Genomic DNA, 22,302 nt, shown 5'->3' on the forward strand with positions numbered 1-22,302 from the left:
TAACGTTTAGCCCGAGATACTCTTGTCCTGTCACCAGACTTAGACATAATGACATACAGCAAGGCTCGTGAGGCTCACCAGACATCTACATCTGTCATAATGTCCAAGTCTAATTAGGGTGAGTGTGCCAGCGCATTTCAGTGCCTATGTATCGTATTATGATCGTGTCCCTGAGAAATCAATATGTATGGAACATTATTGTGAAAGTTAACTTTCCCATCTCTACAAATAGCGTGGCGTTTTAGAGTGTATGTGTGATTTGTTCTAATAAGTTAATTAGGACCATTGGTGTTGTATCCTTGTCATAAAGCCAGGGCCTAATGAAAACTCGGAAAAAAATGTGCGTCAAACTCGTAGGCTAAGACCGTCGGAAGTACAAAAAATCGTCATCGGCTAGCGGCGATCATGTTACAGAGACGGTATTATGAATGCTACGGTTGCAGAGGACAAAGACGTCGCGAGATGAATTAGTGTGAAACACTAGACAGTAAATGCCTCGCGCTGCCAGAGACGCGAGTTTATGTGTGTGAATTAGAGACGGAGGTCATAAATATCTTACTATAGTCGATGACGTATTACACGTAGGTCACGGTATGTAGACTTTACCCTGAAAAACTGGTATTAAACAGACACAGTCATGGTGTGTTACAGTTTAAGCACAATATATCTTATTTTCATCCGATAAATTTAGTTATTTACGAAATTGCGTCAGGTAATTTATTAGTCAGCTTCTTGTATAGGTGACACAAATCCATCGATGTCGATGTTTGTAATGTGTGGATTGGCAGGAGCGTGATTGTGAAAAAAAGAGTGAAGTCATTTACAGTGATTGTGAAGATACAGGTTATTTTTTTAGTGTAGGTCTATAGTTACAGAAACATATATACATAGTTCTGATAGCTATAAAATATGATAGAGTTTTAGGGAGTGGGGGTTAGGTATTCAAGTTCTGTTTTTAGGATATGTGACTTGAAGATCTCTAGTGTAGTGCTTTGTACTGTAGCAACCGGTAGGATGTTCCATTGTTTAATTGTGTGCGGGAAAAATGAATGTTTGAATATGTCCCTGGTGGCAACTATTTGTCTATATGCATATGTGAATGGGTGTGATTGTCTGTCAGATGAAGAATTTGACTATAGTCTATTGCCACATGATGATGTATGATTTTATAAAATAATATTAAACGTGTTCTTGTTCTGCGTGTTTGTAGTGAGGTCCAGTTGAGGTTTTCCATCATGTCCTCTGTACTGAACTTGTGTAACGTGGTATCTGCTTGTTGTATAGCATGCTGCTCTGCATTGTGTTTTTTTCGATTTACATGATTTGATTTGTCTGATGAGGGTCCCATGCCGAGGAACAGTACTCCAGTTTGGGTCTGACTATGGATTTGTAAGCATGTTCTTTAATATGTCGTGAGTTTATCTGGAGATTTCGTTTCAAGAATCCTAGTGTCTTGTTAGCATTTGCATTTATGTTGTTGATGTGTGTGTCGATCCCACTGTAAGTTATTTTGTATTGTGATTCCTAGATATTTGCAAGATGTTACTTGTTGTAATTTGTGGTCATGAAGTTTGTATGTATGATTGGTCTTTGTGGGTTTGTTTGAGATGCTGAGGACGCCACACTTGTCCGGGTGGAAGAACATTAACCAATCTTCCTCCCACCTACCTGCTGCATCTAGATCTTCTTGTAATTTAAGTGCATCTTGTGTGTTATGTATGGTTTTGTATATTATGCTGTCATCTGCATAGAGTCTGAGGGTGCTGTATTTGATGTATTCTGGGAAGTCGTTTATGTATTTATAAGGAAGAGTATTGGGCTCAAACAGGTTCCTTGAGGTACTCCTGACGTAACTGGTATTTTTAGCTCACCTGGCCCAAAGGGCTGGTGAGCTTATGTCATGGTGCGGTGTCCGTCGTCCGTCCGTCAACATTTAATTTAAATCGCTACTAGTCATAGAGTTCCGCATGGATTGTGACCAAATTTGGCCACAAACATCCTTGGGTGAAGGGGAACAGAACTTGTATAAATTTTGGCTCTGACCCCCCATGGGCAGGAGGGGCGGGGCCCAATAGGGGTAATAGAGGTAAATCCTATAAATGGCTACTTGTCCTAGAGTTCTACATGGATTGTAACCAAATTTGTCCACAAACATCCTTGGGGGAAGGGGAACAGAACTTGTATAAATTTTGGCTCTGACCCCCCGGGGCAGGAGGGGTGGGCCCCAATAGGGGAAATAGAGGTAAATCCTATAAATCGCTACTTGTCCTAGAGTTCTGCGTGGATTGTAACCAAATTTGGTCACAAACATCCTTGGGTGAAGGGGAACAGAACTTGTATAAATTTTGGCTCTGACGCCCCGGGGGCAGGAGGGGCGGGGTCCAATAGGGGAAAAAGAGGTAAATCCAATAAATCGCTACTTGTCTTAAGAGTTCGACATGGATTGTAACCAAATTTGTCCACAAACATCCTTGGGGGAAGGGGAACAGAACTTGTATAAATTTTGGCTCTGACCCCCCGGGGGTAGGAGGGACAGGGCCCAATAAGGGTAATAGAGGTAAATCCTAAAAATCGTTACTTGTCCTAGAGTTCTCCATGGATTGTGACCAAATTTGGCCACAAACATCCTTGGGGGAAGGGAAACAGAAATGTATAGATTTCGGCTCTGACCCCACGGAGGCAGGAGGGGCGGGGCCCAATAGGGGAAATAGAGGTAAATCCTATAAATCACTACTTGTCCTAGAGTTCTGCATGGATTGTAACCAAATTTGGCCACAAATATCCTTGGGGGAAGGGGAACAGAACTTGTATAAATTTTGGCTCTGACCCTGCGGGGGCAGGAGGGGCAAGGCCCAAAAGGGAAATAAGAGGTAAATATTAAAATTCCTTCCGAAAAGAAACAATGAACCTGTATTCAGAACATGACTTGACATTACAAACCAGGTGAGCGATACAGGCCCTCTGGGCCTCTTGTTTCTGATTGTTTCCCTTCAAGTACAACTGTTTGGGTGTGATGTGATAAGAAGTCTGTAATCCATGTAAGTGTTTGTCCTGTGATACTGTAATATTTGAGTTTATATAACTATTATGTCAAATGCTTTGGCAAAGTCCATGATGATCATGTCTGTTTGTTTGTTGTTTGTTATGGTTTTGTGTTAATTCATGTATAAAAGTGATTAGTTGTGTTTCGTATGAATGGGGTGCTCTGAATCCATGTTGTAAATCATAGAGAATGTTATTGTTTTCGAGGTGTTTCATTGTAGAGCTTGTTATAATATGTTCCATGAGTTTGCATGAAATTGAGGTGAGTGAGACTAGTCTATAATTTGTAGGGTTGTGTTTGTCTCCTTTTTTGTATATAGGGTGAACATGAGCATGCTTCCAGTCATGTGGTAGTTTTTCCTGTCACAGTGTGGTGAGAGATGTTGTGAATATTTTTGTGGGGATGGGTGCTGTTATATCTTTTAGTTATTTGAGTATTTTCCCATGTATTTGGTCTGGCCCTGAAGCTTTATGTAGTTTTATGTTTTCAAAGAGTTTTGTAATTCCCAAGCATGTTATGTGTATTTGAGGCATAACAGGGTGTGGTGATTGGCCTTTGTTTGGTATGTTATGGCTTTGTTCTGTTGTGAATGCTTTTTGAAACTGTTGATTGAGAACATTTGCTTTTGTAGTGGTGTCTGCTGTGAGTTGACCATCTTTACGTAGGGCTGTTATATCAGTGTTTTCATTTCGAGTTGTTTTGATGTAGCTAAATAATTTCTTAGGGTTATATCGTTTGTGTGTTGTTGGGGGTGTTTGCCAGTCTGTAGAAAGATCTTTAATCATGTTTTTAGCCCACCATCATCAGATGGTGGGCTCCCACCATCATCAGATGGTGGGCTCCCACCATCATCAGATGGTGGGCTATTCAAATCGCCTTTCGTCCGTGGTCCGTCGTCCGTCCGTCCTTCCGTCCGTCTGTCCGTCCGTCCGTCCGTTAACAATTCTTGTTACCGCTAATTCTCAGAAAGTGCTGAAGGGATCTTTCTCAAATTTCATATGTAGGTTCCCCTAGGACTCTAGTTGTGCATATTGCATTTTGGGACTGATTGGTCAACAAGATGGCCGACAGGTGGCCATCTTGGATTTTGATAGTTAAAGTTTGTTACCGCTATTTCTCAAAAAGTGCTGAAGGGATCTTTCTCAAATTTTATGTACAGGTTTCCCTAGGACTCTAGTTGTGCATATTGCATTTTGGGACTGATCGGTCAACAAGATGGCCGACAGGCAGCCATCTTGGATTTTGATAGTTAAAGTTTGTTACCGCTATTTCTCAAAAAGTACTGCAGGGATCTTTCTCAAATTTCATATATAGGTTCCCCTAGGGCCCTAGTTGTGCATATTGCATTTTGGGACCAATCGGTCAACAAGATGGCCAACAGGTGGCCATCTTGGATTTTGATAGTTAAAGTTTGTTACCGCTATTTCTCAAAAAGTGCTGAAGGGATCTTTCTCAAATTTCATATACAGGTTCCCCTAGGACCCTTGTTGTGCATATTGCATTTTGGGACCGATCGTCAACAAGATGGCCGACAGGTGGCATCTGGATTTGATAGTTAAGTTTGTTACGCTATTCTCAAAAGGGAGGATCTTCTAATTCATATACAGTTCCCCTGGACCCTAGTTGTGCATATTACATTTTGGGACCGATTGGTGAACAAGATGGCCGACAGGTGGCCATCTTGGATTTTGACAGTTAAAGTTTGTTACCGCTATTACTCAAAAAGTACTGAAGGGATCTTTCTCAAATTTCATATATAGGTTTCCCTAGGGCCCTAGTTGTGCATATTGCATTTTGGAACCGATCGGTCAACAAGATGGCTTGGATTTTGATAGTTAAAGTTTGTTACCGCTATTTCTCAAAAAGTACTGAAGGTATCGTTTACAAATTTCATATGAAGGTTCCCCAAGGACCCTAGTTGTGCATATTGTTAATTGGGACCGATCGGTAAACAAGATGGCCGACCGACGGCCATATTGGATTTTGATTGTTAAAATTTGTTACCGCTATTTCTCAGAAAGTACTGAAGGGATCTTTCTCAAATTTTATGTGTAGGTTCCCCTTGTACCCTAGTTGTGCATAGTACCTTTTAGGACTGATGCATAATGCCTTTCGGGACTGATCCGTAAACAAGATGGCCAACCGGCCGCCATCTTAGATTTCATTGTTGAAGTTTGTTACCACTATTTCTTAGAAAGTACTATAGCGATCTGTCTCAAATTTTATATGTCATGTGTTTGAAAAAGTTTGAAAAGCAGGGAAAAGATCCCTCTTTCCATTGTCAGACATAGATCTTTCTTTGGTGGGCGCCAAGATCCCTCTGGGATCTCTTGTGTAAGTAAGAACGGTATGCATTGCGTATCTGTTTTTGTACCTCTGCTTTTAGTGTTTTGTATGTTTGTGTTAGTTGGTGATTGGAGCGACACTAGGCGTGAAGTGGTGAATATTGAAGCCTTCTTGTCTAACAATGTCTGATGTAGGCCTACATGATACTATACACAACTATGCTGACAGTAATGTATCTACACTAGATTAGGCCTAGGTTAGGTAATAAAAATATTAAAAAACAGGTAGTGATTTACCCCATATAATTAGTAGACAGATAGTGTATTATTTCTATAGGTTTGATTTAACATGTGGTAAGTAGCATTTCCATTTAATTGCGATTACTTAGTAATGAAACACTGTTTCCTCTCAAAGTGTGTTGACATTTAGTGTAAAGTTTACTTTCTGATCCTTAAACACTAAGAAGATAATTACAAAATAAAATTAAATTAAGAATCTAACCTACATATTTCTGTACTCTTTATGTACATATATTTTTCAGGAACAACAATTGGTCACAAGGAAGACATGCCTGCATTCAGAAAAGTTTTTCGACACAGACACAAGAAAATGTGTCGCCTGACACATTACAACTAAGTGATAGTTGTGTGAAGGTATATAGCCCATGTGTGGACTAGGATAGCTCAGCTTGACTATAACCCCTGCTCGATTCGTTCTGAAAAGCGGCTTCCGACGGTCACGTGACCGGGCGATCTAGCAAAAAAAGCATAACCGGCGTATTCCATTATGGCGGATATTTCTTCAGGGCTTTAGTAACATTTTAATTTTTGCATCAAACACAATCAAAGACTGAGGCAGCCATCTTGATTTTGATGGTTTAAGTCCCCTAGGACTGTAGTTGTGCATAATACGTTTTTGGATCGATCGGTCAACAAGATGACCGCCAGGCAGCCATCTTGGATTTTGATAGTTAAAGTTTGTTATCGCTTTTTCTCAGAAAGTATTGAATGGATCATTCTCAAATTTCTTATGTAGGTTCCCCTAGGGCCCTAAATGTGCATATTTCAATTTGGGACCCATCGATCAACAAGATGACCGCCAAGTTGGATTTTGATAGTTGAAGTTTGTTACTGCTATTTCTCAGAAAGTACTTAAGCGATCTGTCTCAAATTTGATATGTAGTATTTTTGAAAAAGTTTGAAAAGCAGAAAAAAGATCCCTCTTTCCATTGTCAGACTTAGATTATTCTTTGGTGGGTACCAAGATCCCTCTGGGATCTCTTGTTATTATTTTGTTTTTGTTTTTTTAAGTCCACCATCATCAAATAGTGGGCTATTCAAATCGCTTTTCGTTCGTGGTCTGTCCCTCCGTCCATTAACATTTCTTGTTATCGCTATGTTTCTCAGAAAGTACTGAAGTGATCGCTCTCAAATTTCACATGTAGGTTCTCAAGGGGCCTTAGTTGTGCATATTGCATTTCATATGCATTTTCACCGATCGGTCAACGAGATGGCCGCCATCTTGGATTTTGATAGTTAAAGTTTGTTACCGCTATTTCTCAGAAAGGACTGAAGGGATCTTTCTCAAATTTTCATATGCAGGTTCCCCTACGGCCCTAGTTGTGCATATTGCATTTTTGGACCACATCGGTCAACAAGATGGCCGACAGGTAGTCATCTATGATTTTGATAATTGAAGTTGTATATCTCGGAAAGTACTGAAAGGATCTTTCTCAAATTTTATATGTAGTAATATGTAGTAAAAGTTTGAAAAGCAGAGAAAAGATCCCTCCTTCCATTGTCTGATGTAGATCATTCTTTGGTGGGTGCCAAGATCCCTCTGGGATCTCTTGTCATGTTTTGTTCCATCACAAGGACATTCTTATTAGGGCTTTTCACTATTTGTGAAAAGACCTATTGTTTTCGTTAAGTGATGTAGAATAGCATACTGAAAAACTTTGTAATCGTACATTTTTCTCTAAAATGTCAACTTCTGGTTGTTTATTGACTCATAGTGCAAAATCGCCCTTTTCGGTGAAAATCACGAAAAAAATCTTCTTGTCAAGTTCTACATAGTATAGAGGCTTCATGTTTTGCATGCAGTAAGCTTAGGTAGTTGACTATCGGGTTTGAAAAAATAAATGAGCTTGACCGTCATCCAAGGTCACAGAGTGCGTGTGATTGTAGAGTTATGAAAATAATCCTGTGAAAATTCAGCTCATTGAGACAGCCGTAGCTCGTTAACCACAGAGCCAATTATTTTCATTTTTGGATATGTTATGTAGAATCAAAAATGAAACAATTCATTTCGTTACAACTTTTCTGTAAAACGTCAACTTCCGGTTGGAAATAAGGGACAAAGTTCAAAAATGCAATTTTTCGACAAAATCATGAAAAAATCTTCTCAATTTCTAGAAGGCCTAGAGACCTAATATTAAGCATGAAGCATGCTGACATAAATGCCTACCAAGTTTGTTAATTTGATTGACCTTGACCTATATCAAAGGGCACTCGGGCTAACAATCCTAAAATCTTCAAATGACTTATTGTAAAGTTCTGAAAGGCCTAAGACCTGGTATTGGAGTTTTGGTACGTTGAAACTAAGCGCTACCAAGTGTTTTATAAATGACCTTGAACGAAGTAGCTTTTAGGTGAAAAGCCCGTCAAATTGTCCCGGTGACAATTTCTAGTTCTTATTATTATTCTTCTTCCTGTTTTTGTGAACGCTCTATCGGACAAAAGGTAAGACATAGGATAAAAGTTATTTCAGTATGCTTAAGCCATGTGAGTGGAGGTGTTCCATGAACAAAATTAAGTAGGTCAAAAAATCCAATATGGCCGCCATGACGAAAAACCTAAAAACACAAAAACTGCTATAACTCAAAAGGTATGAAAGCTATTTCAAATCTGAAGAAATTTTATTGTAGGGGATGGACATATTTTACCCATGACATCTTTCCACAAAATATGTCTCGTTAAAAAGCTCGCTGGAGGTCAAAGTTTACCTAATGTTACTATTTTTAGATTTTTTTTTCATTATTCAATTTTCGTCATTTTTTTTGCATCACATCGATGCAGTATGCCATTTTGAAGACTTTAATGTCTTCAAACTTAAAATTGATCCACTAATTAATTTTTTATGACGTATTGAATATTTAACTAAGATTTTTTTGCAAATTTCGACAATTATATTTTAAACATCTTCTCTTATTCCACCAATCCGATTAAGCCCAAACTCACACAAGATCTTCAACTTATCACCGTGACCAATTCTTGTTAATATGGTGTTGATTTGAATTCAAATATGGCCGCAATGACGTCACTTCCGGTTTAAGCTAGACAGCCATAATTCGTTAACCACTGAGCCAATTCCTTTCATTTTATATATGTTATGTAGAATAGAATACTGAGAAACTTTGTATTTGTACATTTTTCTTTAAAATGTCAACTTCCAGTTGATAATTGACTCATAATGGAAATTCGCCATTTTCGGTGAAAATCACGAAATCAACTTCTTGTCAAGTTCTACATAGTATAGAGGCTTGATAATGTGCATGAAGTATGCTTAGGTAGTTGACTATCGGGTTTGAAAAAATGAACGACCTTGACCTTCATCCAAGGTCACAGAGTGCGTGTGATTGTAGAGTTTAGAAAACAAGAGGCCCAGAGGGCCTGTATCGCTCACCTGGTTTTTTGTTAGTAATTATCACAAGACTCTGACAATTAGAAAAATAAGCAAAATTGACTCCCAAAGTTTAATTTTGAATACAAATATGCTATCCAATACATAGGTTCAGAGACAAAGTAATTTATATGAGAATAGTAGCCTAATTGACCTTTTTGACCTCGCATCTATTGCCGTTTAAGGCCCTGGGGGTCAGCCCTATCATTTGTACAATTTCAAATCCCAACCCTATTAGGATGCTACCATTGCATTATAAGTGCTCTTCCATTCTTAGTTGCAGAGAAGAAGTCGTTTATATGGAAATAGCCAAATTGAACCCTTTTGACCCCACCCTTCAGGCCCCCGGGGGGTCAGCCCCATCATTTGCAAAATTTTGAATCCAAACCTATAAGGATGTAACCATTGCATTATGAGCGCAATCCCATGTTAAGTTGCAGAGAAAAAGTCATTTATTAGCTCACCTGGCCCGAAGGGCCGGTGAGCTTATGTCATGGCGCGGCGTCCGTCGTCCGTCCGTCCGTCCGTCCGTCCGTCCGTCCGTCAACATTTCCTTTAAATCGCTACTAGTCATAGAGTTCTGCATGGATTGTAACCAAATTTGGCCACAAACATCCTTGGGGGAGGGGGAACAGACCTTGTATAAATTTTGGCTCTGTCCCCCCCGGGGCAGGAGGGGCGGGGCTCAATAGGGGAAATAGAGGTAAATCCTATAAATCGCTACTTGTCCTAGAGTTCTGCATGGATTGTAACCAAATTTGACCACAAACATCCTTGGGGGAGGGGAAACAGAACTTGTATAAATTTTGGCTCTGGTCCCCCAGGGGCAGGAGGGGCGGGGCCCAATAGGGGTAATAGAGGTAAATCCTTTAAATCGCTACTTGTCCTAGAGTTCTGCATGGATTGTAACCAAAATTAGCCACAAACATCCTTGGGGGAAGGGGAACAGAACTTGTATAAATTTTGGCTCTGATCCCCCGAGGGCAGGAGGGGCGGGGCCCAATAGGGGAAATAGAGGTAAATCCTTTAAATCGCTACTTGTCGTAGAGTTCTGAATGGAATGTAACTAAATTTGGCCACAAACATCCTTTGGGGAAGGGGAACAGAACTTGTTAAAATTTTGGCTCTGGTCCCCCGGGGGCAGGAGGGGCGGGGCCCAATACGGGAAATAGAGGTAAATCCTTTATATCGCTACTTGTAATAGAGTTCTACATGAATTGTAACCAGATTCGGCCACAAATATCCTTGGGGTAAGGGGAACAGAACTTGTATAAATTTTGGCTCTGGTCCCCCGGGGGCAGGAGGGGCGGGGCCCAATAGGGGTAATAGAGGTAAATCCTTTAAATCGCTACTAGTCATAGAGTTCTGAATGGAATGTAACCAAATTTGGCCACAAGCATCCTTTGGGGAAGGGGAACAGAACTTGTATAAATTTTGGCTCTGACCCCCCGGGGGCAGGAGGGGCGGGGCCCAATAGGGGAAATAGAGGTAAATCCTTTAAATCGCTACTAGTCATAGAGTTCTGCATGGATTGTAACCAAATTTGGCCACAAACATCCTTGGGGGAAGGGGAACAGAACTTGTATAAATTTTGACTCTGGCCCCCCCGAGGGCAGGACGGGTGGGGCCCAATAGGGGAAATAGAGGTAAATCCTATAAATCACTTCTTGTCCTAGAGTTTTGCTTGGATTGTGACCAAATTTGGCCATAAACATCCTTGGGGGAAGGGGAACAGAACTTGTATAAATTTTGGCTCTGACCCCCTGGGGGCGGGAGGGGTGGGGCCCAGTAGGGGATTTAGAGGTTAATATTAAAATTCCTTCAGAAAAGAAACAATGAACCTGTATTCAGAACATTACTTGGCATTACAAACCAGGTGAGCGATACAGGCCCTCTGGGCCTCTTGTATGGAAATTGACCACTTTTGACCCCGCCCCTCAGGCCCCCGGGGGTCAGCCCTATCATTTGCTCAATTTGGAATCCCCAGCCTACAAGGATGCTACCATTGCATTATGGCTGCTATACCATGCTTAGTTGCAGAGAAGAAGTCATTTATATGGAAATAGCCAAAATGTACCCTTTTGACCCCGCCCCTCAGGCCCCCGGGGGGTCAGCCCTACCATTTGCACAATTTTGAATCCCCACACTATAAGGATGTAACCATTGCATTATGAGCGCAATACCATGCTTAGTTTCAGAGAAGAAGTCGTTTATATGGAAATAGCCAAATTAACCCCTTTTGACCCCGCCCCTCAGGCCCCCGGGGGGTCAGCCCCATCATTTGTACAATTTTGAATCCCCACCCTATAATGATACTACAATTGCATTATGAGTGCTATCTCATGCTTAGTTTGAGAGAAGAAGTCGTTTATATGGAAATAGCCAAATTGACCCCATTTGACCCCGCCCCTCAGGCCCCCGGGGGGTCAGCCCCATCATTTGTACAATTTTGAATCCCCACCCTATAAGGATGCTACCATTGCATTATGGGTGCTATCCCATGCTTGGTTTCAGAGAAGAAGTCGTTTATATGGAAATAGCCAAATTGACCCCTTTTGGCCCCGCCCCTCAGGCCCCCGGGGGGTCAGCCCCATCATTTGTACAATTTTCAGTTAGTAGCCCATAAGGATGCTACCAGTCAAATTTTGTTGAAATCCGACTAGCGGTTATGGAGAAGAAGTCGATTGTTGACGGACGCCGGACGGACGACGGACGCCGGACGCTGCGGTATCCCATAAGCTCACCTCGGTCCTTTGGACCAGGTGAGCTAATAATCCTGTGAAAATTCAGCTTATTGACACAGCCGTAGCTCGTTAACCACAAAGCCAATTACTTTCATTTTTGGATATGTTATGTAGAATAAAAAATGAAACAATTCATTTTCTTACAACTTTTCTGTAAAACTTCAACTTCGGGTTGGAAATAAGGGACAAAGTTCAACAATGCAATTTTTCGAAAAAATCATTAAAAAATCTTCTTCTCAATTTCTAGAAGGCCTAGAGACCTAATATTAAGCATGAAGCATGAAGCATGCTGACATAAATGCCTAATAAGTTTGTGAATGTGATTGACCTTGACCTATATCAAAGGGCACTCGGGCTAACAATCCTAAATCAAATGACTTATTGTAAAGTTTTGAAAGGCCTAAGACCTGGTATTGGACTTTTGGTACGTTGAAACTAAGTGTTTTATAAATGGTCTTGAACGAAGTAGCTTTTAGGTGAAAGCCCGTCAAATTGTCCCGGTGCCCGGTGACAATTTCTAGTTATATATATATATATACATCCTCTGAAGAGCACAATGACAATTGCATATGGACAATATATAAACCTATGTGACACACTCAGTTGAACACAGCTGTACTATGGGTATATCATAGAAAGTTGAAAAACAGATATATATATATATAAATATCCCATGGGTAAACATAACTTTAATTATTTTCTTTCAGCGATTGAAGAGCTTGGATGATAAGGGTTGTCTTCGTGTCATCGTAGAGGGTGGTGGATGTTCAGGATTTCAGTACAAGTTTGATCTGGATTCAAAAGTTCATGAAGATGATCAGTAAGTTTTGTTTTCCATTTTTGTGTAGGAGTTATCTTTCCTTGTTAATTAAGTGTCTACCTGAACATTCCTACATTGTCAGAAAACAATTACTGATTCTTGAGTCACCTGGTCATCAATCATTATGAATCACAGTCACAGGATACAACTCAAAAGAAAATAATATTTAAAATTAATAATTCAATGGTTATCGCATTTGTGTCAGTTTGGAATTAAATCACACTGAACTCTGATCTTTTGTACAAAAACATTGACTTGTGATTATAGACATTTACTGCTCATTGAATTGATGAATAGAATAGAAACATTTTCCTTTTTCTTTTAGTTTGTTTGAGAAGGATGGAGCTAAAGTTGTTGTGGATACAGATTCCCTGGACTTTTTGAAAGGATGTACGATTGATTACCATGAAGAACTCATTAGATCAGCTTTTCGAATAATCAACAATCCTCAGGCGGAACAAGGATGCTCTTGCGGGGCCTCATTTGCATTAAAGCTCTGATGCTCTTTCGGGGCCTCATTATATGATATTATTTATGGAAGCATGTTCTTCAGTATACTAAGGAAGAATCGCAACACAATGTCCATGTAATAACGTTTGTTTTGTCGTCATGGATTTGTTGCTGTGACATCATTGTGTCGTTTTCACACATTGGATGTGATGGAGAAATCATGAACTGGTAAAACAGATACATCTCTTTAGAAATGATTTTTGTAATAAGATACACACACCATGGCATGTGTGTCAGGATCGTGCGGACTACGGGAGAGGACATTGTGACCCAAGTATATACGTGTATGGTGTCTGAAGAGCCTACAGAAAGGAGATAGCTGTTTTGCAAAATATTCATCAACTTTCATTTGTCTTTAATCCACTTGGATACAAATTTTTTTTAATGTTTGACCTATTCTGTCAAACTTGATATCTTTTTCCCAGCTTTCAGTGTGCTACTGTACATTTTATTGTTAATTGATGATTATGAAATAAAATGTTTATGAATACATATATCATTTCTTATTCTTCTTTTTATACAAACGTACAGTGTAGCCAGGTATTTTTACAATTTCGCAGGGCATCATTTAATATGTGATTTGTGATATAGCCAGATCACAAAATTTTGTTTCATTAAAAATCATGCAAACTCAAACATGGCAAATAACCCACTAGTTTACAGACTTGGGTATACCAACTTGTATTAAGAGAATCTACTGCATCAGTAATGAATATACATGAAATAGCCTATTGAATATTCCTACATATGTATTTCCACAGGATGTGAAATGAATCATAAATGTTGAAAGACTGACCAATCAACACCTAACCTAGGTTAAACCAAGCAATATCGCATGAGGGAATAGTAAAAGCGACATCTTCACGATCTGTGATTCAGTGGAATCTTTAATAATAGAAACAAGTAAGACGTACAATATATAGGATTTATTTATATATTTTTGTATATAAAATTTGATTTGGTGATACCATGTAGATTTTAGAGTATATAGAGGAATGCTTCATAGCTAAACATCATTTGATATGTAAAACATCACAGAAGGAAAGGTATAAAGCTACAAACTTCTAAGAGATTCTAACAAAGAAGAATAATTTATAGACTGGAATGACATTGTAATTTTGTAGAAAATGGCTTGGTAAAATATGTTACAGTTTGTTAAAATTTGACAAAATTAGGGAAGTAAAAAGATACAGTAATGTGCATTAACCAAAAATACTGGTATGGTTACTAAAATATTATCAAAAGATGAGACATTAAAATCTTTTCTTGTACAACAAATTTCGTATACATATACATGTACATATCATATCACAGGTACTGCTGTACAAAACCTTAGGCACTCCAGCCCACAGCAATTTGTGATCACTCACACTCTATACTTGAATGCCAGTAAATACTCCCAAAAACTCAGGAAAATAAATACTATACAAAACAACATTTGCACTACATAACATACAAAACATTTGATGTTCTTAAGGATCACAGGCATCAAACATTAACCAGAGATTCTAACCTGGTTAAGTTCTCGTCACCGTATCTGTGACCAAAAGCCCGTATATTGATCTTGCATCTGTATAAGACATCTTTCATGGCACTTCTCTCCAACCTGTACTGGAGATCTGTATGTCTCTACTGTACACCTAAAACCTAATCTCCATATATACAGTACACCTGTATCACAGACCATATAGCATCATACAATAGAGATATCTAAACTATTGTATTACCCATAGAAGGTGATTTCCTGGAGATTTGACCTGCGATGTTTTTATAACCATGGACCCTAATCTCTGTACAACAGATTTCTCCTTATTATAACAAACCCACATTCATGAAAAACAAGATTCACACCTCTCCATCCAAGACCACTTTCAGAAAGTTCAAGCTTTCTCTGACCTCTGCACCTATGATTTTTTGACTCCAGGCCTCCCCCCCCCCCAGAGAGATCCAGATAAAGTTTTATATGACCTCCATCCAAGATTACTTCCTGAGTTTCAGGTAAAGGTTTCTCTGACCTCTTCAATCCCAAACCACTCCAGACAGTTCCAGGCAGAGGTTGCTATGACCTTTCCACTCTGAACTCTCCACCCCTGACTTCTAGAACGTTTTAGATAGAGGACAGGTGAAAGTATCTAAATATCCAATAGTCTTATTTAATGGAGGTATTTTTTGAGGACACTTCACAAATTTTTCACAACCATTGAACATCCACATCACCCATTCAAATCAGCACTAAAATAAATAACATATCTACATTTCATGTAAATGTGATGTAAAGCCACCCATTATAGTATGTACAGTGGGGGGTGTATGGTTTTATCTACTGGAACCCTGACTAGGGCTCTGCTTGGTGAGCCCTGATACATACTCAGCTTGGTGAGCCTTGACAAAAGCTCTCCTTGGTGAGCCCTGATACAGACTCTGCTTGATGAGCCTTGACAAAAGCTCTCCTTGGTGAGCCCTGATACAGACTCTGCTTGATGAGCCTTGACAAAAGCTCTCCTTGGTGAGCCCTGATACAGACTCTGCTTGATGAGCCTTGACAAAAGCTCTCCTTGGTCAGCCCTGATACATACTCAGCTTGGTGAGCCTTGAAAAAAGCTTTCCTTTGTGAGCCCTCATGCAGACTCTGCTTGGTGAGCCCTCATACAGACTCTGCTTGGTGAGCCCTCATGCAGACTCTGCTTGGTTAGCCTCGACAAAAGCTCTCCTTGGTGAGCCCTCATACAGACTCTGCTTAGTGAGCCCTGGCAAAAGCTCTGCTTGGTGAACCTTGACAAAGGCTTTCTTTGCTGAGCCCTGGCTATAGTTTTTCTACTAGTGCCTTTCATAGACTACAGTACATTGCTATCTACAACATATCTAATTATAACACATGGACGTTTTTCTTTATCTTTCTTTTCAGATTTTAGTGAAAATGCAGCACCAAATAATTTTGTTTGAAGAATATGTGATATAAACCACAGTAATGTTTTTTGTGTGTGTAACGCCGGAATTCAGATCCTCAACTATAAAATTTACATGGTTGACATTGGTCAGTAAGCAATATAAATAAAATCCTTATAAAACCCTGGTAAGTTCTTTTACAGGAAATGTACTAAACAAAAGCTCTCATCCAAATTGTTTCCTGCTAGCAGTCCTTCTGTGACATGTAACGTCTCTGGAACTCCTCCTCAGACAAAGCCATAGGCGGAGTTTGGCCCTTCTTAAGTTTGGATGGAGGGGTGATCGGACGCTTTGGACTCTCGTGTATCCGAACTCTCTGATTTTTCTTTCTTGGAGTTGTTGATTTTCTTAGATTTCCAGCATTCCTTTCACGCTCAAACTCTGACACCTATATATATCAAAGATTTTGAGCATTAATATTTAGCGATAATGTTTTTCGAATATAGAAAATATATCTTGTATTCAAAATTATTGCATTTCATAACAGTAGAATGTTGATCCCAATTATATAACTTTTCCCCCTAAACTTTTTTCCTTACTTTATTTCCACCAATATTTGCAGACTTGATTTCTTCCTGTAGAGCTCTCATTGTCTCGGACAAACGGAGATATCGGTCCTCTATTCTAGCCTTCTCCTCTTGTACAGTCTGCAGAAAAAAATTCAAAATTAGAATTAGAATATTACACAAAAGATAATGTCCATTTCTTCCGTGAAAGATTCTTGACTTGGACTCAAATGACTCTGACAAATGTCATATTACAATAAACAAAACCGTGACATACTGACCAGAATACAAGTTTCTCCACCACTTTTATAAAATACACTACTCACGCACAACACTGAGTTGTGAATACTGTAACCAGGAGGCAAATAAACAGACATGTCAACAGAATTTAAACAAGAGGCCCAGAGGGCCTGTATCGCTCACCTGGTTTGTAATGCCAAGTAATGTTCTGAATACAGGTTCATTGTTTCTTTTCTGAAGGAATTTGAATATTTACCTCTAAATCCCCTATTGGGCCCCACCCGTCCTGCCCCCAGGGGGTCAGAGCCAAAATTTATACAAGTTCTGTTCCCCTTTCTCCAAGGATGTTTGTGGCCAAATTTGGTTACAATCCATGCAGAACTCTATGACTAGTAGCGATTCATAAGATTTACCTCTATTTCCCCTATTGGGCCCCGCCCCTCCTGCCCCCAGGGGGTCAGAGCCAAAATTTATACAAGTTCTGTTTTCCTTCCCCCGAGGATGTTTGTGGCCAAATTTGGTTACAATCCATGCAGAACTCTATGACTAGTAGTGATTTATAGGATTTACCTCTATTTCCCCTATTGGGCCCCGCCCCTCTGCCCCCGGGGGGTCAGAGCCAAAATTTATACAAGTTCTGTTCCTCTTCCCCTAAGGATGTTTGTGGCCAAATTTGGTTACAATCCATGCAGAACTCTATGACTAGTAGCGATTTAAAGGAAATGTTGACGGACACACGGCCGGACGCCGGACGAAGGATGCCGCGCCATGACATAAGCTCACCAACCCTTCGGGCCAGGTGAGCTAAAAAGCTATAATTATCATAATGCCTTACTCGAAGTTCATGTAGATCCTCGATAATATGTTGTTTATCAGACTCCTGCGCTCGTATAATTTCCTCTTCTCGTATCTTTCTTAGTTCAAGTTCATCTGTTAGATCAAGGATGTGCTCCTGAAATTAAACAAAACAAGTGTTACTGGTAGATCAACTCAAGTGTTACTGGTGTATCTACACAAGTGTTACCGGTATATCAACACAAGTGTAACTGATTTATCTACACAAATGTTACTGGTATATCAACACAAGTGTAACTGGTATATCTACACAAATGTTACTGGTATATCAACACAAGTGTAACTGGTATATCTACACAAGTGTTACCGGTATATCAACACAAGTGTAATTGGTATATCTACACAAGTGTTACTGGTATATCAACACAAGTGTTACTGGTCTATCAACACAAGTGTTACTGGTCTATCAACACAAGTGTTACTGGTATATCTACACAAGTGTTACTGGTATATCTACACAAGTGTTACTGGTATATCAACACAAGTGTTACTGGTATATCAACACAAGTGTTACTGGTATATCTACACAAGTGTTACTGGTATATCAACACAAGTGTTACTGGTATATCTACACAAGTGTTACTGGTATATCTACACAAGTGTTACTGGTATATCTACACAAGTGTTACTGGTATATCAACACAAGTGTTACTGGTACATCTACACAAGTGTTACTGGTACATCTACACAAGTGTTACTGGTATATCAACACAAGTGTTACTGGTATATCTACACAAGTGTTACTGGTATATCTACACAAGTGTTACTGGTATATCTACACAAGTGTTACTGGTATATCAACACAAGTGTTACTGGTATATCTACACAAGTGTTACTGGTATATCTACACAAGTGTTACTGGTATATCTACACAAGTGTTACTGGTATATCTACACAAGTGTTACTGGTATATCTACACAAGTGTTACTGGTATATCTACACAAGTGTTACTGGTATATCAACACAAGTGTTACTGGTATATCAACACAAGTGTTACTGGTATATCAACACAAGTGTTACTGGTATATCTACACAAGTGTTACTGGTATATCTACACAAGTGTTACTGGTATATCAACACAAGTGTTACTGGTATATCAACACAAGTGTTACTGGTATATCAACACAAGTGTAACTGGTATATCTACACAAGTGTTACTGGTATATCAACACAAGTGTTACTGGTATATCTACACAAGTGTTACTGGTATATCAACACAAGTGTAACTGGTATATCTACACAAGTGTTACCGGTATATCAACACAAGTGTTACTGGTATATCAACACAAGTGTTACTGGTATATCTACACAAGTGTTACTGGTATATCAACACAAGTGTTACTGGTATATCTACACAAGTGTTACCGGTATATCAACACAAGTGTTACTGGTATATCAACACAAGTGTTACTGGTATATCTACACAAGTGTAACTGGTATATCTACACAAGTGTTACTGGTATATCAACACAAGTGTTACTGGTATATCAACACAAGTGTTACTGGTATATCTACACAAGTGTTACTGGTCTATCAACACAAGTGTTACTGGTACATCAACACAAGTGTTACTGGTACATCAACACAAGTGTTACTGGTATATCTACACAAGTGTTACTGGTATATCTACACAAGTGTTACTGGTATATCAACACAAGTGTTACTGGTATATCTACACAAGTGTTACTGGTCTATCAACACAAGTGTTACTGGTATATCAACACAAGTGTTACTGGTATATCAACACAAGTGTTACTGGTATATCTACACAAGTGTTACTGGTATATCAACACAAGTGTTACTGGTATATCAACACAAGTGTTACTGGTATATCAACACAAGTGTTACTGGTATATCAACACAAATGTTACTGGTATATCAACACAAGTGTTACTGGTATATCAACACAAGTGTTACTGGTATATCAACACAAGTGTTACTGGTATATCAACACAAGTGTTACTGGTATATCTACACAAGTGTTACTGGTATATCAACACAAGTGTTACTGGTATATCAACACAAGTGTTACTGGTATATCTACACAAGTGTTACTGGTATATCAACACAAGTGTTACTGGTATATCTACACAAGTGTTACTGGTATATCAACACAAGTGTAACTGGTATATCAACACAAGTGTTACTGGTATATCAACACAACACTTCTTTTCAGGCAAACTTATGTAGGGCAGTACAGTAAATACCCTAATACGGGAGCAGGGCAAAGGCTATTACCTGTGGAGCACCTTTTTTAAAGTTAATTACTCTAAATCTAACAGAGAGTACCCTATATCAGGGAACAGTTTGACATATAATGGGCTATAAAGAAGGCTAGAGCTTCAGAGAAAGTCCACTGAGCTGTTACTGATACAAGTACTAAAATCTTCTTGTCAAACATTTACCAGAACTAGTGCAGGAGCCCAACCCTACTCACTCGCTTAATTAACTTCGTTACATTTGGTATAACTATAAGTGACTAATTTTGCTACAAAAATGAGGACAGAAAACAGTGATACATTTCCATGTGGACAAGTAACGAGGTAATTCTGAATATAGATTTCTCACCCTCCATTTAATGACTTTTCATTAAACAAGAGGCCCAGAGGGCCTGTATCGCTCACCTGGTTTGTAATGCCAAGAAATTTTCTGAATACAGGTTCATTATTTCTTTTCTGAAGGAATTTGAATATTAACCTCTAATTCCCCTATTGGACCCCGCCCCTCCTGCATCCAGGGGTCAGAGCCAAAATTTATACAAGTTCTGTTCCCTTTCCCCAAAGGATGTTTGTGACTAAATTTGGTTACAATCCATGGAGAACTCTAGGACAAGAAGCGATTTATAGGATTTACCTCTATTTCCCCTATTGGGCCCCACCCCTCCTGCCCCAAGGGGGTCAGAGCCAAAATTTATACAAGTTCTGTTCCCTTTCCCCCAAGGATGTTTGTGGCCAAATTTGGTTACAATCCATGCAGAACTCTAGGACAAGTAGCGATTTATAGGATTTACCTCTATTTCCCCTATTGGGCCCCACCCCTCCTGCCCCAAGGGGGTCAGAGCCAAAATTTATACAAGTTCTGTTCCCCTTCCCCCAAGGATGTTTGTTGCCAAATTTGGTTACATTCCATGCAGAACTCTAGGACAAGTAGCGATTTATAGGATTTACCTCTATTTCCCCTATTGGGCCCCGCCCCTCCTGCCCCCAGGGGGTCAGAGCCAAAATTTATACAAGTTCTGTTCCCCTTCCTCCAAGGATGTTTGTGGCCAAATTTGGTTACAATCCATGGAGAACTCTAGGACAAATAGCGAGTTATAGGATTTAACTCTATTTCCTCTATTGGGCCCTGCCCCTCCTACCCCAAGGGGGTCAGAGCCAAAATTTATACAAGTTCTGTTCCCCTTCCCCCAAGGATATTTGTGGCCAAATTTGGTTACATTCCATGCAGAACTCTAGGACAAGTAGCGATTTATAGGATTTACCTCTATTTCCCCTATTGGGCCCCACCCGTCCTGCCCCCGGGGGGTCAGAGCCAAAATTTATACAAGTTCTGTTCCCCTTCCCCAAAGGATGTTTGTGGCCAAATTTGGTTACAATCCATGCAGAACTCTATTACTAGTTGTGATTCATAGGATTTACCTCTATTTCCCCTATTGGGCCCAGCCCCTCCTGCCCCCAGGGGGTCAGAGCCAAAATTTATACAAGTTCTGTTCTCCTTCCCCCGAGGATGTTTGTGGCCAAATTTGGTTACAATCCATGCAGAACTCTATGACTAGTAGTGATTTATAGGATTTACCTCTATTTCCCCTATTGGGCCCCGCCCCTCCTGTCCCCAGGGGGTCAGAGCCAAAATTTCTACAAGTTCTGTTCCCTTTCCCCAAGTTTTTTGTGGCGAAATTTGGTCACAATCCATGCAGAACTCTAGGACAATTAGCAATAGGATTTACCTCTATTTCCCTATTGGGCCCCGCCCCTCTTGCCCCCGGGGGGTCTTAGCCAAAATTTATACAAGTTCTGTTCTTGTGTTCCTCTTCCCTCAAGGATGTTTATGGTTAAATATGGTTACAATCCATGCAGAACTCTAGGACAAGCAGCGATTTATAGGATTTACCTCTATTTCCCCTATTGAGCCCCGCCCCTCCTGCCCCCAGGGGGTCAGAGCCAAAATTTATACAAGTTCTGTTCCCTTTCCCCCAAGGATGTTTCTGGCAAAATTTGGTTACAATCCATGAGAAACTCTATGACTAGTAGCGTTTTAAAGGAAATGTTGATGGACGGACGACGGACGCCGCGCAATGACATAAGCTCACTGGCCATTTGGGCCAGGTGAGCTAAAAATGTCAAACAGTAAATAGCTTTATTTTAACCCTACTCCTTTAAACAGAAGCCAATTCTTACCTGTAATTTTTCCACGGCTTGTACATTATCCAATTCTCTGTAGGCAAGTTCTGTAACAAACAATGAGTGAACGGTCAGACAAAACCTTTACATAAATCTTCACAAACAGTTCATGTCCTCAATGAACAACTTATTTTGATATGCTTTCTTATTTCTCTGTTTGACATTGAAAACTTAAAACGCTTGTAAAGTTATCTAATCTTCTATCCATGACATTATTTATAAAATTTATACTATGTAAACATTTACTAAAATATATATTGTTTATAAAATC

The 22,302-nt window shown here is 39.6% G+C and overlaps 2 protein-coding genes across 3 annotated transcripts in view; one reads left to right on the forward strand and one right to left on the reverse strand.

Annotated features, from left to right (window-relative positions):
- Positions 1-567: 567 nt before the first annotated feature.
- LOC138319826 (iron-sulfur cluster assembly 2 homolog, mitochondrial-like) lies at positions 568-13,578 on the forward strand. Its single transcript, XM_069262956.1, has 5 exons — positions 568-581; positions 789-857; positions 5,871-5,982; positions 12,462-12,574; positions 12,900-13,578. The coding sequence occupies exons 1-5, from the start codon at positions 568-570 to the stop codon at positions 13,072-13,074; spliced, it is 483 nt and encodes a 160-aa protein (XP_069119057.1). The 3' UTR covers positions 13,075-13,578.
- Positions 13,579-13,995: 417 nt separating this feature from the next.
- The window catches only part of LOC138319411 (centrosomal protein of 128 kDa-like), an 80,280-nt gene continuing 71,973 nt past the window's right edge, over positions 13,996-22,302 (reverse strand). For both annotated transcript variants that reach the window (XM_069262525.1, XM_069262526.1), the window contains 4 exons: positions 22,029-22,078; positions 17,612-17,728; positions 16,570-16,677; positions 13,996-16,418 (listed from right to left, as the gene is read on the reverse strand). In XM_069262525.1, the coding sequence (XP_069118626.1) occupies positions 16,215-16,418; positions 16,570-16,677; positions 17,612-17,728; positions 22,029-22,078 (479 nt within the window). In that variant the 3' untranslated portion in view covers positions 13,996-16,214. The remainder of the gene's footprint in view (positions 16,419-16,569; positions 16,678-17,611; positions 17,729-22,028; positions 22,079-22,302) is intronic.

The sequence above is a fragment of the Argopecten irradians genome, chromosome 3 (genome assembly GCF_041381155.1).
Source record: "Argopecten irradians isolate NY chromosome 3, Ai_NY, whole genome shotgun sequence".
Classification (NCBI taxonomy): Eukaryota; Metazoa; Mollusca; class Bivalvia; order Pectinida; family Pectinidae; genus Argopecten; species Argopecten irradians.

Bases quoted from the DNA above. Each gene is read 5' to 3' on its own strand.
- LOC138319826 (XM_069262956.1), top strand. The intron at 858-5,870 runs GTAGGTCTATAG...TATATTTTTCAG, and splicing joins ATACAGGTTATTTTTTTAGT to GAACAACAATTGGTCACAAG. The intron at 5,983-12,461 runs GTATATAGCCCA...ATTTTCTTTCAG, and splicing joins TAAGTGATAGTTGTGTGAAG to CGATTGAAGAGCTTGGATGA.